Below are 19,325 nucleotides of genomic sequence, written 5' to 3'. Positions count from 1 at the left end.
ATAACATTAGAGCATTTAATTTTCCAGCAAATTCCATTCATTAATGGTGCTTTTAAGGGATCTCACAACATTGTTTTCCTTAAGAACATTACACAACAATACATAATAAGTTTTGCACAGTAAGAGGAAACAATACACCCTCCTAAACAATATCACAGTGAGTTGTATGGATTACACTGAGCTTGCTAGTCCATGGTCTTAATGCTGTGGAAGTCTACATCATGGCCAGGGTTGGACAGGACCCCTTTCACATCCTGAAACAGTTGAGGAAGAAACATGAAATATACTTGTCAGTACGAATATGCCTTCCACACCCACAGCATTCCACTTAAATATCTTAATACAGAAGTTACAATCTGTAGCTTTCATGTCAGATCAACTGAATTCTTGTAAAAGTAAACAAGGCCCCAAGACGAGGGTCCCCAGCACTCCTTAACAGTTGACTTAAATGAGGATTGGGTGTTGCAATGTCTGACCTGGTTGATTGTGTCATCCCTAAGGACGTAGATCTGTATTAATCAGGTGGGTATGGGGGGACAAGGCTCGGGCTAGTTATGATGTATATCAATTCATAATATACTGTAATGGAGAAATCATGAGAATCTGTTGATTCTGGAAGTAGAATCAATGTGCCCTGAATCAAGATTGGAGTCATTTTCTGGTTGATAGGTAATTTCTCTGTAATTATAAAGACCTATAGTTCCAGAATCAACTGCAAGAGCAATAGCATGATGTCATAATGATTTAAAACTGGTGATTAGCTGTATTTCACAGACACACTACAAGAAGAAGTTAAATGTACACCACACCATGGACTCTCCTGGCTGATAGTGTGTGATCATAGACTGCATGGACTGCTGATCAATCACTGGTCCCTGGTCCACAAAGCGATTTCAGTGCTAAGATGATGGTAACTCCCATACTTTAATATACTAGTAGGCTTGAGCTGAGATCACTTTGTGGAACAAGGCCCTGGTCAGTCTGGCCCACATACATTTACTAACTGGCAGCCATGATAGCTAACTGTGATGTAAAACTACACTAACTCACACAATAGCACAGTAACAATTAAGGAAAAGATTCATTCCCTCACATCTACCCACCAGCAGTTTGAATGTCTTGCATGCTGTGACAATGTCTTGGATGAGTGGGTGTTCAATAAGGATCTTGTAGTGGACTGGTTCCACCTCTTCATCTCCCAGCTCTCGGTACACCACACTCAGACGCTCCTGTTGGGCATGTATTATAATCATAAATGATTTAGAAATTTCAAGCCAGTCAACTCATAATCAGAATTGATGGACTTAACACTGATTCAAGAATGGATTATTTGGGAAAGACATGATCATTGATATCACAAGAGAAAAATGACTAAATTTTACAAATATTGCTCATGTTTTTCACAATGCAAACACAAGAAGGAAAGTTTTAATGTCAGTTTATGAGCACCACAATAAATTCCTCTCAGTTACATTCATCATAAATGTAGTCCAATATACACTGCCACATAACAATATTCATCAATGTAGACAGGACTGAAATAATTTCATGATGGAAAAGATTTCCTGATAAAATCTAGGTTAAACCAACACAGATAATCTGGAGCTGACTTTTACTGTCATGTAGTCAGTACTACTTCCTGCTCTTACCATGGACGTGGCATCCTCTGGGTCGGCAGACACACTGAAGCGGTGACTGTCTCCATGGCAACTATCTCCATGGTGAAGTACCTGATTAGTAATAAAGCAAGTAAAAGTATAACAAAAGTTGACATGATATATGTTCAGAACCTTTTTAGGATCCCCCTGACACTACTTTCTGGAAGACCTAGGCCTCATTCAAAAAAGTGATCTTAGCACTAAGACAAATTAAAGTTTGTATTAAAGTATCAGATCATCACTTTAGCCACAAGTCAAAACCAAAAGTTGAGTAAAAAATATTTTTGTATCATAAGCCAATCTAATACATGTAATAGCCCTTATATTAATACTAAAATCCATTCAAAATGATGCCATGAGACGTGTTACCGGTAAGTCTATTAGACTGAAAACTTGTGGCACAGAGTTACAACTGTCTTAGCACTTACATTATGTGGACTAAGGGCCATAAGTCTGTTAGTGATTTGCTATATGTAGTCCTGTAAAATTCCTAAACATGGACTCCCTTTTAAAACATTCGGGTTCAGATCTGATCCCTATGTACACAGTGTAGCAAGGTTCCCTGTACCTACCTTGTACAGTGCCTCGATGGGCACCTTGGCTTCCAGAGACTCGGGAGGGATCTCCTCGGTCGTCATGGGGGGTTCCACAGCTTTCTCCTCAATCTCTGGGGTGACCAGGGCTAAGCTGGAGGAGACATAGTCAAGATTAGGCCATGATTGATTAATAATTAAATTTTCATCCCCCATGCCTTACGTCATGTATTGTTGCCAACACATGAAATACAAGTACCAAAACATGACAAAAAATTGCAACATTTGTTTCCTTCTTTGAGACCGTCTCCATGGTCTAATGGTTGACAGTCCGCCCGGAGAGCGGAAGGGAGTCCGGGGTTTGATCCCTGGTCCCGTCAAAACAAAAGACATTAACAGATGGTACCGGTACTTGCTATCATCCTGCCTGGCGCTCGGCATTAAGGGGCTAAAACAAGGACTGGTCGGCTCAGAGTCAATATACTGTGTCTCAGCGGGGTATATCATGTTAAACTGTGGCATGGTATCTCAGTGAGCTAGGACTCTAAATTGGCATCAGTCTGGACTAATACAAACAGCCACACACACACACAAACAGTTAATGTACACATGCATGCACATCCCTATATAAGTGCAATAATCTTGACGTGATGTTAAACCCAATTTCACCTCACCGCTTAGTGCGTGAGTGAGTATGGTTTTACGCCGCTTTTAGCAATATCACGGCGGGGGACACCAGAAATGGGCTTCACACATTGTACCAATGTCGGGAATCGAACCTGGATCTTCGGCGTGACGATCGAACGCTTTAACCACTAGGCTACCCGACCGCCCCCCTCACCGCTTAGCTTGATGAAATGCACCATATATGTAGCCTTACTAAGAATTCATACTTCATATGAACCACATCTGTTGACAGTTAATGTACACACATACCTTGTTTATTTGAAAAAATAATAAAATAAAATGCCTCCCACTTCACAGTTTTAAAACTATTTTAATTGGTCTTATAACAACTTACATTACACATAATGTTATTGTCATAAAAGCCCCACGAGATATATATATATATATTAACTAGTGGCAGCCTTCCTAATGTACATTTCATGGTTACTGAAGATTTTATCAAGAAACATGTGGACTTTATACAAAGTGTGTACATGGTTACATGGGTCTGTGTCACTGATAACGCTAGACGCCAGTAAGGGCGGCAGTACTGCCCTAGTAATTTACATACCCCTCCTCAAAACTCTTGAGCCTGTCGGGGTTGGCTGGAGTAGTGGACACAGGGATGACCGGCTTCTCCAGCCGGGGCATGTGTGTGCCTGCAGCCACGGTCAGCGCACGCAGGAAACCCTCATGGCTGTTGGGCACTGCACTGAAGTACATCAGCTGGAACAGAAGTATGCCATGTCACGGAGGGGACAACAGATATGACCTGACCACCCTCCACTGACTGCCACATGGACCACAAACTGATCTAGGGCTATCCTTCCCCTTATACTTTCACATAGATATATTATAGTCAAAGCATCATCTTCTAAATACCACTTTAAGACACAACTAAAAACACATCACAAGGCCGTAGTTAACTTTTTTATTTTACAGGGGGGGGGGAATATTTGTACAAGTATCACTTGTCCCCAACTTGATTCAAATAAAACTGTTTTCTATAAAAATCTAGGGGGGGGGGGGGGGGGGTAGCTACTGCATCCATTCCACAAAGCATTTGACAACATACCCGAACTTTTAACACGTTTTCATTTTATATATATATACATATTCATGGATATAAGGCACTATATAAATTCATTATTATTATTATCATTATTATAACTGCCGTGTGGTGTTAAACAACAAACAAAATTATTCTTGTTGTTATTATTATTTTTATTATAATTACTACAACACCAATCCAGCATATAAAATTCAATTTGAAATGTTGTTTTCAACACACTCAGCAATATTTCAGCTATGTGATGGAGAATTGTGAATAATCAAGTCTAGACCAGACAAACTAGGGACTGATATCATGAGCACAATACTACACCATCGGGGTACAGTGGCATGCAAGCCTGATCACCGATCAATGAAGTCACCACTTACGACAAGCATAGGTTACTGGGGACCAATTCTTACCCAGAAATTCAACAGAGGTGAATTAAAAACCTGACATTTTGTTATGATTTATTCAGCAGTATTAAAGGCACCCACCATGGCTGTATAGTTCAACACAGCTGGTGTCTTGTCAAGGTTGGCAAACATGTCAAACATTAGCTTCTTGAGGTTGGAAAGCCGGCAGTAGCTGGTCATCTCTGTCATAGACTCCTCCGTGTTGAACCACAAGTCTGTCTGAAAGATGACATTCAATTTGGAAACGTGAAGGAGGGATACGAGTGTTGATAACCCTACTACCTGATAAGGCAGCACTTTTTAATTTTTCTTCAGTATTATGATTTGATTGATCAGAGACAAGCAAATAAACTAAATATTTTCCAAATTTATTCCTATTTGCATAAGACCTCAATCATCCACTGACAAATTGCTAAGATTCAAATTCACACAAAAAGAATTGCTTTTACTTAATCTACCAACGATAATTGTTTAGAAAAATCTGTAAATCATCTTACAGTTAATGTTCAGGTAAAGTAAGAGTCGCAACCCTTAGCTGTACAGGATCTGCTGATTTTGGAGGCATGACATTAAGCCCAACTGAAGAAAAGTTTCAACCCCATCTGCAGAATTACAATGAATTGTTCCTACCCTGTCATACTGCTCCCTGGTGACAAAGCCTGTGTCTTTCTGGTCCATCTCCTTGAATCTGACCAGCGTCTCCAGCAACTGCGCCTGGGTTGGTGTTGGCACTGGCGATGTCAACGCCATTAGGAAGCGGCGCCAGTCCACATACTCGGTGTTGGAGGCCAGGGTGGTAGAAATATCCTGGATCTAATTATGAACACAATTCTTAATTTAGTAGTAATACTTTTACAGGCCTGATAATTTTCAGCTCTTTTAAACATTATAAGTCCCCAGGAGACACTAATATCTATCACACTTTCAAGATGTAACTTTTTCCACCATTCAGACACAAGAACAAATTCAATTTCAAAATTTGTTACCTCTGACATACAGCAACGCCTTGTGAATACAGAAGATTCCACATTAGAGTGAGTGAGTGAGTATGGTTTTACTCCGTTTTAGCAATATTCCAGCAATATCAACGTGGGGGACACCAGAAATGGGCTTCACAAAGTGTACCCATGTGGGGAATTAAACCCAGGTCTTGGCGTGAGGAGCGAACCACTAGGCTACCCCACCTCCCCATTCCACATTTTAGGAAAGTAATGGACTTTGCACAAGTGCCCAGAAAACAGGGTATCTTGACTAACTGGGTTTCACTGTATTATCTTCGGCATAAGTACTGACACAGCTATCAAGTCAAGGGATAGCAAGAGAGAAAAGTGTTTATTTAAGTGTCATTAGAAACAGGTAAAATACATCTCTTCCTCAGGTAAAATATATTTATAATATACTGCTCAAAAGAAGTTAAAGAACACCCGACTTTTCTGACTATAGTTAAACTAAATACATTTCTACACCATAAATTGCATGATGCCAAGGCATTTTTTGTGAGATGATGTTTACATAAACTGAAACAACAATAGGCCATGCCTCACTGCCTCACCGACTGCTGTTTCCTGTATGGCTGATAGATTGATTGATGATAGAATAGGTGGGGCTTGTGTAGCATGCTTGTGTTGAATGATGTCACTGAGTTCGAATTGGTGTCTACATTGTTTTTTGAGTTAATAAGCAGTTTGTGAAGTTACTATTGTTGACATATTTATTCATAAGAAATGAGATCAACATTTTTTGCATTTACGTTTTACACATAAGTTTCACATTTATATCTCCATAAATGCACAAAATGTTGAAATTAACTCTTAAGTATGACAATAAAACATCATAGCACTATAATAAGCCACAGAATCATGTGACATCTTTGACAACAGCACTGTTACTTATAGACCCCCAGTGGAAAGTCAATTTTTGGAAAGTCAATTTTCTTTATTCATTGTACTGAGGAGGCCACAGGCCTATAGTACAATCATGATTACAGGAGCAATTGGTACAATCATATAATTTCCAAACTTGATTTTCTTTGTATAAAAGCATGATATATGTACATAGAAAGATTTCTTATGGTTTCAATGTTGCTAGTGGTCAGTAATAGTTTAAACTTAAATGTACAATGGTTTATATGAAAATATTTTGGTAAATATACTTTTCTTAGTTCATCATAATGCGGACATACTAGTAAAGACCCCCAGTGACATCATCCTATTGCTCTCCAGTGGGATTAAATCTCATAAACAGGCATGGTATGTTATCCCTGGGATTTTATAAATACAACTTCCATCAAGATTGTAACATGAATGTTTCTTGCGAAAATTTAGTTTTGAACACAATGTAATATAATGTAAAATCAATGACAAATATTTTCTTTATCCCCGAGGATAAAACATGCAACCTTCGTATCTGTAGCCCAGTGACTGTACCACTAGCCTACAGAGGCGCTGACAAATCACAATGCTTTTAAGGTTGTCTTTTTCAAGCATCCCATGGACGAGGGTTTTATCATAAAAACCCTCGGACGTGCTTTATCCTACACTGGAAGTATGAAGAAGCAGGACCTATTCGTCAAGACCGCGAGCCCCATCCACTGTGGGGGACCGACTCACCTGACTGGGTGTGATGTTCATCCAGACATCAGGCAGCTGCTCCATGCCATGAGTCACTGACACGATGTTCTCAAATGTCTCACAGAAGGACTTACTGGACATCACCCCTGTCGGTGCCGTTGCTGTAAACTGTGGAGTGGAAGCATTGATCACGTTGATGATGTGATGCAGAGACAAGAAAAGAAAGCGTGTCAACATGCATGTCTTTGCAAATTGTACTGACCCCAGCTAAATTTTGTAGATATATTTAAAGACAGTACAAAATTACAAACAAAACGTGAGCATTATATTTTGGGGTCACAGATTCGCTCAAAGTTAAATTTTATCGCTGAGTTTGATTGCCCTTCTTTTGTACTTCGTCATCCCATTATCTTGCAAAACCAAGAGTTAGCTGTCAGTCAGATGATGTGTCCAGAGACTTTGATTTCAATATTTCAAAGTTTTCCTTATCTTGACATTTCCAGGGGCCAAAGATCATATCTTGGCCTTTATTGTTTGAACTGAACAAGTATATCAGATTTTGTAAATTGACACATGTGACAACTTGCTCCACCCCTATTCTCATTCCCAAGCCTACATTACCTGTTGGAAGAGTCCCATCAATTGGTCAACAGTAAACTGGTCTGTCATTGGCTGCTCTATTGGTTCTGGATGGCCCGTTGGTGTAGGTGACCTAAGCACAACTTTATCCTGCAAAAGAACAGATAGATGTTGCATGGTTCAAGGCAATACATACAAGACACTGCGACCCTCAACATTAGTGTCACAATTCACGATGTATGTACATGTATGATGATGTAACTGACGAAGCAACACATGATAAAAAAAATGTATCGAATCATGTATTAATTCTGTATTGATTTAAAAAAGTAATATAATATCTCTGTGTGAAGATCTGAAGATGTGTCAGGTAAACATTTAAATCAGCTAATCAGTGTCATAGCTTTTAAATTCTTCGTATGAATGAGCTAATCATTCAGACAAGCATATCTAGAAAACACATATAACTGGGGAGTTCTGAATGCAAAAACTTAAAGCTGTGAAAACAATTATATAGTGGATATATTATACATTCTGCCGTATCATCTGCACCTAAAAGCATGTACTGTTTAGGTATATATGTATCTCCTAATCATTATGTCTGCAGAGATTGGTGCTTTTGGTAGTTCAAGTACTGTGCACATTTGCCTCAGTCTTTTTATACATACACAATTTCTTTGGTAAATCTGACTGAAAGATTCTTGGTCCTTGGGCACTAGTATATCAGCCAAACCTTACTTCTATAACATGCTATTTTAGCCTGAAGACAAAAAAACATATCTTGATCTACAAGACGGTCACAAAATCTCCTTGTCCAAGCTACACTATAATAATATTATTATGGAAACTTAATGAATTCAGTAATGAATTCTAATGATTCGGTTAACACTACATCAACGATTTAAACTAAATCTAAGGAAAGGATTTCTATTTGTACAGTATTTGTTTCATATTTCTGATCTAAATAACTATAACTATCCTATAAATGTGATAAATGTGCAAATATGTGCATTCATTAACCAACTTCAATAAGCAAAATCATCTCAAGTGCAAATCTGCATCTGTATGAAAAATGTGTTGAAAGTGAATCACAAAAACTCCATCACCACATGTACAAGTGCAACCTTTTCTTTCTCCTACTCATTCACATGTCTAAATGTTGCTGTGCCACTGCTTATTAATATCTCTGATATATGTGTCACCAAACATTTTTTTCTCCTACCTCATTCACATGTCCAAATGTTGCTGTGCCACTGCTACTTAATACCACTGATATATGTGTGTGAAATATATAGGCTTAAAGTGTCACCAATCATGTCTTTCTCCTACCTCATTCACATGTCCAAATGTTGCTGTGCCACTGCTAATTAATATCTCTGATATATGTGTGTGAAATATATAGGCTTAAAGTGTCACCAAACATGTCATTCTCCTACCTCATTCACATGTCTAAATGTTGCTGTGCCATTGCTAATTAATATCTCTGATATATGTGTGTGAAATATATAGGCTTAAAGTGTCACCAAACATGTCTTTCTCCTACCTCATTTTCATATCCAAATATTGCTGTGCCATTGCTAATCTATACCTCTGATATATGTGAGTGAACTATCTTGTCTTAAAGTGTCTTGACATATGGAAGCAGTGATTGTGGTGTACAACATGCAGATGCAGGCTTAGGAATGAAACTTCCTCTACAAACTCACAACTTCAACATCAACACTGATGATATCCTTTTGAATGCAAGATGGAAAAAATACATTTCAATGAAGATATTTTGATAAAGTCATTTAAAAAGATTTCACTTTCAAATCATGTAAATATGTTTTCTCTTCTTTCAGTTCCTAATATATGCTTATCCTCCATATGAGGTTCTGTTAAATTAGCCCCAAATATATTATTTTCATATGTACACTCGGAGGAGGTAATATATCATTTATGACTACATTTATTCCGACTGTTCAGACTGGACCAAATTATGCCCAGTCATCAGTTTATTGTGATGAGTTTCATTAACATTTGCTATTTATGTATAACAAGTATCGTTATCATATGCATGATTTAACCTAAAATCTACACGGAAATTTGTTCACAAATGATGTTTCCCTTCGAAAGTGATTGACTAAACAGTGGAAACGCGGACTTTGACTTTGACATCATAATATTTACTTTAGTGTTAAAAAAATAGGATATGCATGTACAATCAGTGTCAATCACTGTCAAACACAATGATGGTACAATTAGTGTCAATCACTGTCAAACACTATAGCTCTCAATATATTGCAATATGTATTGCAATACAAGTTTTTGTATTGCAATATATTGCAATACCACGTTTTAGCCAATACACAGCCTTTTCCACTATTAACAATGTTTATAGTTCAAGAATATTTTCCTTTTTATGCAAAAAAGGTTTCAATTATTTTTGTAATGTGTGGTGTTACTTCAGTGTATTTGCAATGAGTAACGCCCTCCTGAGAAATCAATGGCAGGACAGTTTCACCATGCCTGCCACACATGCAAACACAAATTGGAACGTCTTGAATGTCTGTCTATGTACCCCAACAACAGGATCATTAAATCCTTTCTCATGCTATTAACCAATGGTTTGTCAGATTCATTCTCAAACCTCTACAGGTCATTGGATATAGTTCTAATACTGCTGACAGCAGTGTACTCGACCTCCATTCACTCAATCCAAATGGCTATATGTCATAAGCACTATATGGTATCTCTGAAGGTACTCACTTCGTCCATCATGAAGTCTTCTTGTTTGAGGACAAGCTCTGCCTTGATTCTCAAGCCATTCTCAATGTTATATCTCACTGTCTCCGACAAGTGGTCAATGCTGAAAACACAGTCATCATCATCAGTATATAGATACAGGAGATGTGTGTACAATACCCTTGTACTCAATCAGTCATCAACAATACTTCTTGTTTACACTATATTGCTCATTGTATACATGACCTTGAAGTACTGACAATGGCAATCAGTTGCAAATGTGATTCCTAAAGTTACCAGTGTGTTCTAACAGCTGCCAGAGTCTTCTAAATGTTGCCATTGTGTTCTAAATGTTACCGGTGTGTTCTAAAAATTGCCAGTGTGTTTTAACAGTTGCCAGTGTGTTCTAAATGTTGCCATTGTGTTCTAACAGTTGCCAGTGTGTTCTAACAGTTGCCAGTGTGTTTGAACAATCGCCAGTGTGTTCTAAATGTTACCGGTGTGTTCTATAAGTTGCCAGTGTGTTCTAACAGTTGCCAGTGTGTTCTTAATGTTGCCATCATTTTCTTAATGTTGCCATTGTGTTCAAACAAATGCCAGTGTGTTCTAAAGTTGCCAGTGTGTTCTAACAGTTGCCTGTGTGTTCTAAAGTTGCCAGGGTGTTCTAAAGTTGCCAGTGTGTTCTAAATGTTGCCGTCATGTTCTTAATGTTGCCATTGTGTTCTAACAATTGTCAGTGTGTTCTAACAGTTGCCAGTGTGTTTGAACTGTTGCCAGTGTGTTCTAAATGTTGCCAGTGCATTCTAAATGTTGCCAGTGTGTTTTAAATGTTGCCAGTGTGTTCTAACAGTTGCCAGTGTGTTTCAACAGTTGCCAGTGTGTTCTAACAGGTGCCAGTGAGTTCTAACTGTTGCCAGTGTGTTCTAAGTAGTACACAGAGGATAAGTGATAGTATTTTATCAGCATAATAAGCTACAAGTCACAGATAAGTCCTTTGGTTCTTGTAAACTGTTCCTCTATCCTGATAAAGTACTGTCAGGAGTTCTCCATCTGTGTCTTAGAGCACCGCCAAATGTTCAAGTTCCATGAATAGCATATCTTAGCATAAAGTGAACAGTGTTTGCAAACATCACTGTCCAAACAACTGAAGGCCCAGGGACCTGTGACCCAGGTATCTGTGTAGATCTCGGGGTACATGCAGCTCTAACATAGGTGTGATGATACCAGACTGACACTCAGTGCAGATGTTTAAATGAAAAGGTTCCGTTTAGTTATTGACAGAATGGGGCATTCCTTTCCATCTCATAAAGTACTGTCATGAGTCCTCTATCTGTCTTAGAGCAAGGCCAAATATTCAAGTTCCATGAATAGCATATCTATGCATACCTTTCCATCTCCTTGAGGTATCTGGCTCCAAGCCAGTCATTCATGTCCTTGAAGGCATTGTCTCCCTTGCCCTTGAGGTCCTGGAGGATGGCGATACCCAGGACCTTGATGAGATCCAAGCGAACCTTGGCGGCACGCTCTGCAAGTCAACAGTCAGCCACTCATTATATTGTATACCAGTTGAACAGCCATTCAAACAGTCGAGGAAAAATACTGATTATACAGTATCAAAATGTGATGTTTCTTTGGAAATACACCTGAGCAAAATTAACAGAGTCTTACCAGTTTGTCTTCAGTACTGGGATTGACCATGAACTCTTCTATATCTCCAACATATGCATAGATACACAGACACCATATGCCTTACCACAGGAACAACATACCATAAGTATTTTTTTCAGGCATTGTTTTTATTTTGAAACTGAAGCAAGATCAGTTTATCCCGAGGCAAATTATTTTAATTAAAGAATAGTCCATTCCAGAATTGCGCACAGATTCTTTGGAGAATAAAACACTGAGAAAAAGAAACGTTTATTTAGCTTTTTCTATTGTGAGACAACAGATCTGTTTGCTTGTTGGTCTGACTAAAGGGGAGATAATCTAGCACATACCTTCCTGTGCAATAGCAAAGTAGTACTCCTCTCTCATCTTTTCTCTCAATAACTTCTTCTTTCTCTCTTCCTCGCACTCTTCCTCTGTTTCTGTAGGACAGAAAGCATTTTGTCATGAGCTGAACAAACTGAAGATAAATTATTCAACATTTCAACTGCATATTCTCAGAAACTTCATAATTTCAATCCTTCACATAGACCATTAGGCAACAGAACCAGCACTTTAATGATATACTTGACCAATCAGAATCCACCTCTTATATCACTTCCAGCCCTACGATCGAGCCTAGAAATTCCAGCCTAATTTAGTGAGTGAGTATGGTTTTACACCGCTTTTAACAATATTCCAGCAATATCACGACCGGCATAATTTAGCAAGGGTGGAAACTGGACTTTTATAGTCAGTTAACTCCCTTGCCTCGGGAAGATGCTCAGCCAAAGAATACCTCTACCACTGGACAGATTGCTTCAGGGAAGTGGACAAGGCCTAAATGTGTAACCTAAAACTCAGGTAATAACAAGAGCACATTGTTTTCAGCATTGAACAGTATTTCAGTTATATCATGGCATGTCAGCTTGATTGAGGCAAGGCCAAACTGCTGCAGGTCTTACACATTTACTCTTTTGCTGAAACCCACAAGCACAGGACATCATGATTGTGACAAACCATGGGTAATAATGGGGTCATATGGGATTCGAGCCCCACGATCAGCTGATCCTGGCACATTTAAGGGACACAACTCTTCACAGCAAATTGGGCCTTTGATAAATATAATTAAAATGGACAGTCATTAAGTAAAGGTGAGAGTATGCTAGTATCCACAGTCTGCTACTCACGAGGAGGTGGAGTGGGTGCAACATCAGCCTCCGGTTTCTTCTTGGGAGATGGACTGCGACTCTTGCCGCCCTTCTTTCCTCCTTTCTTCACCTGAGTCTTGGCTTTCTCTTTTTCTCTCTCCTTTTCCAGCTCCCTCTGTCGTTCTGCTTCTTCCTCTGCCTCACGGGCTGCGAGCTCCAGGGACATCTGTAGAAACGTAGAACTCTGTCAAACTATCCCAGTTAGTACATATGTCAGCAAGGATTCTCGACATCAGTGAACAATGAAATACAATCAGCCCAAAGTTGTGAATGGATTGATGAGGCAAGTCTTTCCTGTTGGTCAACATTCAAATAATATTTCAACTCAGCAGTCATTGTGACCACCTGATCTGTGACTGACCTTCAGTTGCTTCCTATGAGAAGTCTCGATTATCCAGTGTGTTATACTTCCATTCTATCAAAATAAACACCCTGGACCGAGTTGAACATAGTTTATACCGAGTCATTCAATTTACAGCAAAACAAGGACATCCAGTCACATCACACTCACAGGATGTGGGAAATGGAGACTTGATCACAATCAATTTTCGTACAATTATACCTTCCTTATACTTGTATCTTCTGTATCGATACAAGAGTGAGTGAGTGAGTGAGTTTGGTTTTACGCCACTTTTAGCAATATTCCAGCAATATCACGGCAGGGGACACCAGAAATGGGCTTCACACATTATACCCATGTCGGGAATCGAACCCGGGTCTTTGGCGTGATGAGCGAACGCTTTAACCACTAGGCTACCCGACCGCCCCATAGAATACAAGAACTCACAATACAATACTTAGTAACATGACACTAGATGTACCGGTGAATTGGTACACTTTTTAATATTTGATGCGCTCAAAATCCCCTCATTAGGGAAACTTCAATGCTAACCAAGAAATGTAAAAGATATTTATGCAAGCGGTCATCCAGAAGTGATGATTTGGTGACTGATGGCATGTTGGATGTTTTACAGGTGCTTCCAGCTAATGACGATGTTGCATCCAGATAGTTTGGTGAAACAGTCTCATAGAGTTCAACACTTATACTGTTGTTACCCTGTCTGGCGCTCAGCATTAAGGGGCAAAAACAAGGACTGGTCGGCTCGGAGTCAGTATACTGTGTCTGAGTGGGGTATTCATGTTTAACTGCTGCATGGTATCTCAGTGTGCTAGCACTATAAATCGGGATCAGTCCGGACTAGTACAAGCAGCCACACACACACATACACGTGCATGCACATCGCTATATAAGTGCAATAATGTTGGATGCGACATTAAACCCTATTTCACCTCACCTCACCAATACTAATACTGAACACAATGTCATCCAAATCTCTACAGATCTAGGGCAGACCTTACATGCTGTATAGTGAGAGTACATAAACTCATGCTCATTACAAATCAAGAAGGAATATGTGAAAATCTTATTTTGATACCCACTATGATTTACTCTACAGTTGACGTGCGAGAGATTTAGTTGTTTTCTTCTAGTGTCATTCAGTGCTAAGTCAAATCAATGTTTTCATGTTAAACATGTCTATTTCTTGTGACAAAAATAACAATTATGTGGTGACAGCTTCAATGATAGGTCATTCCTGATATTACTTACTGGCATAATCCCTGCTGTCTGTTGAGAATAACATACATCATCTTACCTCCATGTCAGAATGTTGACAACTGATTGGTCTATGTGATCTTGATTACGGTAAATTCTATGTATCCTGCCTGGGAGGGAAATAAATTTCTGAGCGGGAGAATAATTCCTTTCAACCCCGCCATAAAGAAAATAGGCTGCACATGAGTTTCGGAGCGGGAGAATAAATCCTTTATACCTCACTATGAAGTAAAAAGCTTTGTTAATGGTCAGTTTAAAAAGGTTTCATGAGAATTAACCAGTGAATGTTGTTTTATTTCAAACATTTTGAAGGGGGATGGGGGTCGGTATTGTTACATGTTATCACAACTTGGGCTAGTAGATGTTTTTGGTTAATCCCTGTTGACTTTGCCTCAGAATCCTCATGGGGGTTGCTGAAAATTATCATACTTACAATATGTGAGATGGCAGTTATTCCACTCTGTCCAGCATCAAAGATGAGTTTCTCATCCAGATCAGAAGGGGGGATAGGACTCTCCACCCCATCGTCTCCACCCTTTTTACCCCCCTTCTTATCTTTCTTGTCCTTCCCTGGGGTGGTGCCTGGCTTGGCATCAGGGTCTGGGGAGACAGGGCGTCGGGGAACAAGGGGGATCCTTGAGGAGGGAAATGGGGAACAATACAGATCAAGCAAAAACAACATGGAGGAAAAAACAAGTCCATTGTTTCTTTGACTTTCGATGACATGTTTGTTGTGTTAGAATATCTTCAATTAACAATTGACTTCAATATTTTTGTGTGTTTATGGAGGTATAAATGTGAAAAATGTACACAAAATGTGCAAACTGTTTTTGACATTTATAACTCCCAAAACACAAAACATATTGAAGTAAATTCTTATAAATAAATATGTCAACAATAATAACTTCACAGACTGCTTTTTTAATCATTAAAACAAAATAAATGTAGACAATAGTGCAAAATCGATGAGAGAAGAAAACCGAATCCTTAGGTTTTCTAGGTTACTAGACATTTACAAACGTTTGCAACATCATTAATCAAAGCAGTATTGGGCAGGTCATCATCACATGAAACAAACATCCCCCCCGAGAAATAACATATGTTACAGCACTGTCACAGTCTTGATGATCATAAACTTTCACAATTAATCATGAAGACATGAGTATAGAACCAACTGGCTCCCATGGTGGCCATGTTTAAAATTTTCAAAGATATTCTGTGAACAATTACAGACATCAATGCTGGGATTATCCCTGCAATGTTTCAGAATCATAAACATTGCTGTTTTAGAAAGGATGTAAGTTTAACTGATAGATGGACTGTGGAAGAAGGACAATAGATGCTGGAAGATGACATCAAAATGTCACCTGTCTGCTCCACCTTCAAATATTAGTTTCAGATTTACCTCTTCCTTTGTCCATCCCCATCCACTTGAGTTGCTTCTGGAATCACATGCTTCTCCTTTTCCTTCTCCAGGCTCTTACTGCGCTTCTTGCCAGATGGTGTACGCGATTTGGAGCGTCCGCTGTCTTTGGGCGACTTGGACCGGCTTTCCTTCGGCGACTTGGATCTGTCTCTGGGGGATTTGGCTCTTGGGGACTTGGTCTTGTCTTTGGGGGATTTGGGTGGCTCCTCCTGTGGTGTGGGTGTGGGCTCACTCCTGTGTTCCTTGTCTGCTAGGGTCTCTGGTCTCTCAACTGGCATCTGGTGGCAGAAACGTCAGCCATGCATTGTCTTATCTTGGGTGCAAGAGATCTTTATTGAAGGGGTGTATTGGGGCCCTTTGGGAAAAGGATAGGGGGTGCTGGTTTGGGAGATGAAGGTCAGAGGGTGAAGGCTAGAGGTCAGATTGTGAAGTTTAGGGGAGGTGAAGGTTGGGGCATGAAAGTTAGGGGAGGTGAAGGTCAGGGGTGGGAAAATTAGGGGAGGTGAAGGTCAGGAGGTGATGGCTGGAGTGTAAAGGTGAGGGAGGTGAAGGTCAGGGGTGTGAAAGTTAGGGGAAGTGAAGGTCTGGAGGTGATGGTTGGAGTGTAAAGGTGAGGGAGGTGAAGGTCAGGGGATGAAGGGGGGAGTAAGTGTAAAGGTTGGGAGATGAAGGCTCAAGATAATCAGGGAGGCACAAGAAATATGATAGAGGAATACTTTCTTTGGGGAAAGATATAAAACTAAATGGACCGCTGGATAATCATCATCAATAACCAATTAACTCTGACACCACAGGGATACTTCCAATACAATCGGATATCCAGATGATGATTTATATGGGCACATTTTACACACAAAGGATTTGCCCACATGAAGAGAGATCAACTGTTTATACAATGAGTTCTCACGCTTTAAAATTAAGGTGGAATTGTCACACCTCACGCATAGAGGAAGAGCTAAATGTATGGCTAAAATAGTAACCTAATATGTGAATGGAACTTACCTCGATGAGTGGTATTCTGGCATAATGGGTGTTGAGCTCGTCAGGGATATTTCCGTCCATGCCCCGGTAGTAGTCCTTCAACATCCGTACTGTGTCCTGGTATCTGTCCACCTCAGACTGGAAACACATGGAACATTGACATAATTCACAGGTGTCAAGACGAGCATCTACAGCCATCTTTGGCAAGCAGTTTCCAACTCCATCCTTGTCTGAATGCATCTTACACACTCATCTGCACTGTTGTAATTATTATTTTTAAAGTGTGCATCATAAACCAGAAAACATTGGGCACTGGTTCCTTTGTTGGTTGCATAATGCCGCACTCAGCAATATTCCAGGTCCAGTCAAACACCATTGTGTTGAAGTAGAAGGGACCTACGTAAATGCTTACCATTATCCGAGGTTTGACACAACCAAAAATGATTAATAAAGAAGGAATACATAGGGACCAAGCTTTCACTTCAAGACAACAGTACGTTTGACAAATCAAATTTGACACAAAAGTGTTTGACTGTTTATGACAGCGGTCTGTAATAATGGAGTATGGACCAAACAATCCGGTAACTGACATCTCATGCATCAACCAAGTCAGTAAGTATGACCACACGATCCCATTAGTTTGCTCTTACGACAAGCATAGTCGCCTCTCCCAAAAAGCAGGGGTTGTTGAAGGCCAATTCTAAACGAGATCTTCACAGGTACTGGGTACTGGGCACTGGTATCTCAGTGATCTAAGCGTCACAATCCACTGTGAGTTGCGTCCCTTGGATATGCCAGACACCTATGTTCATGGTGTGAATCGCCTTGATTATTTTTCTAGGTTTGTCATACTCCTAATTGTAGGTTTGGCCGAAGTGGTAAATGTCTAAGACCGGCATGACTATGGGCTATCCTCACACAAGAAGCTGCCATGCCATGATGTAACTGAAATACTATAAAAGCCATGTAAAACCCAAGTCACTCCAAGTATGACTCCAACTGTGTGACGAACCTGCATGATAGTGATGTAGTGGTTGCTGAGGACCCCAAGTCTGTCGTCCAGCCAGCTGTCGTTCATGACAGTCTCTCTCTCCCCCTCGGCCTGCTCCTTCCTCTCATCACAGATGTTCCACAGTCTCTCTCTCAGGTCGTCCACAGTCTGGTGGAGCTCTGCCCGTGTCTCCTCATCTTCTCTCATGTCATCGGGCACCTCGTTATACTCCTGTAGTCAGAGCTTACCAGTTAACACTTGCTATGACAATTGACCAGGGTCTACGTATTCAGGACAAATCTTAAGGAGGGATAAATAAATCATTGATACAATTTTCATCTAACAGGTCTACCCTTTATGATGTCTGAGCTTATGATAACATCAAATAGTGGGTTAATAATAATTTGCAGTTACATGATACCAATGTATAAAACCATGTTTTTTACCGAGAGAATATGGAAAAGATTTTTTCGTTCATGAAAAAAAAGGACCATTCAGAGGTAAGACAAGAATTTAAAAAAAGAAGAATGCATTCTACCTACGCCAGAGAGTAAACAAAAACAGATGACTTTGGATGCAGGTTGACACAAGGTTTCTGAAAAAAGCAATGCCCAGCCCATCCTCTAGATCTGCCAGTGACTATATATAAGTCTGATCACATCTCACCTTTTGCCACTGTGAGATGAATTCCTGCTTGTGGTCAGGTCTGCGAAGGTATGCCATGTAGTCTTTCCTTTGGGTCAAGATGATCAGAAAAATGAGGAACAGCAGCAAAACATGTGATAAAAATGACTTGATGGACCAGTTAAGTCAACCAAAATTACTAAAACATAATTAAAAACTCATAGAAAGTCTATATGAGGGTTTAAACTTGTTCATTTATGCATTAACAACCGTCAGGGTGATATACATAAACATTGTGTTTCAACCTCATAAATGCTATTGAAGAATTTTAATCTTGCACGGCTGCATGAGCTAATGTCAACCATTTCTTGCACTGCTGTGTGAAATAGCGTCTACCAATCTTTTCCTGCTGTTTTAGATAATGTCAACCAGTCTTGCACTGCTGTGTGAGATAATGTCAACCATCTTTCACTGCTGCATGAGCTAATGTCAACCATTTCCTGCACTGTTGTGTGAAATAGTGTCAACCAATCTTTCCCTGCTGTTTAAGATGTCAACCATCTTTCACTGCTGTGTGTGAGATAATGTTAACCAATCATTCACTGCTGTGTGTGTGAGATAATGTCAACCAATTAT

The 19,325-nt window shown here is 39.7% G+C and overlaps 1 protein-coding gene across 2 annotated transcripts in view; it reads right to left on the bottom strand.

Moving 5' to 3' along the window:
• Window position 1: 1 nt before the first annotated feature.
• LOC124135650 (sperm flagellar protein 2-like) overlaps window positions 2-19,325 on the bottom strand; it is a 46,239-nt gene continuing 26,915 nt past the window's right edge. Inside the window, exons 26-44 of one of the 2 annotated variants that reach the window (XM_046501085.2) lie at window positions 18,732-18,798; window positions 18,087-18,296; window positions 17,096-17,212; window positions 16,073-16,371; window positions 15,101-15,302; window positions 13,032-13,218; window positions 12,195-12,284; window positions 11,584-11,722; window positions 10,222-10,321; window positions 9,180-9,206; window positions 7,516-7,623; window positions 6,934-7,062; window positions 4,955-5,137; window positions 4,406-4,543; window positions 3,429-3,583; window positions 2,231-2,345; window positions 1,650-1,730; window positions 1,104-1,229; window positions 2-254 (exon numbers count right to left, since the gene is read on the bottom strand). In XM_046501085.2, the coding sequence (XP_046357041.2) occupies window positions 186-254; window positions 1,104-1,229; window positions 1,650-1,730; window positions 2,231-2,345; window positions 3,429-3,583; window positions 4,406-4,543; window positions 4,955-5,137; window positions 6,934-7,062; window positions 7,516-7,623; window positions 9,180-9,206; window positions 10,222-10,321; window positions 11,584-11,722; window positions 12,195-12,284; window positions 13,032-13,218; window positions 15,101-15,302; window positions 16,073-16,371; window positions 17,096-17,212; window positions 18,087-18,296; window positions 18,732-18,798 (2,542 nt within the window). In that variant the 3' untranslated portion in view covers window positions 2-185. The remainder of the gene's footprint in view (window positions 255-1,103; window positions 1,230-1,649; window positions 1,731-2,230; window positions 2,346-3,428; window positions 3,584-4,405; window positions 4,544-4,954; window positions 5,138-6,933; window positions 7,063-7,515; window positions 7,624-9,179; window positions 9,207-10,221; window positions 10,322-11,583; window positions 11,723-12,194; window positions 12,285-13,031; window positions 13,219-15,100; window positions 15,303-16,072; window positions 16,372-17,095; window positions 17,213-18,086; window positions 18,297-18,731; window positions 18,799-19,325) is intronic. The other variant, XM_046501088.2, reaches the window with a different exon arrangement.

The sequence above is a fragment of the Haliotis rufescens genome, unplaced genomic scaffold (assembly GCF_023055435.1).
Source record: "Haliotis rufescens isolate VD_foot unplaced genomic scaffold, xgHalRufe1.0.p SCAF_2, whole genome shotgun sequence".
NCBI classification, from domain to species: domain Eukaryota; kingdom Metazoa; phylum Mollusca; class Gastropoda; order Lepetellida; family Haliotidae; genus Haliotis; species Haliotis rufescens.
The sequence above is the reverse complement of the archived record's forward strand: the minus strand, read 5'-3'. Positions and strand labels throughout refer to the sequence as shown.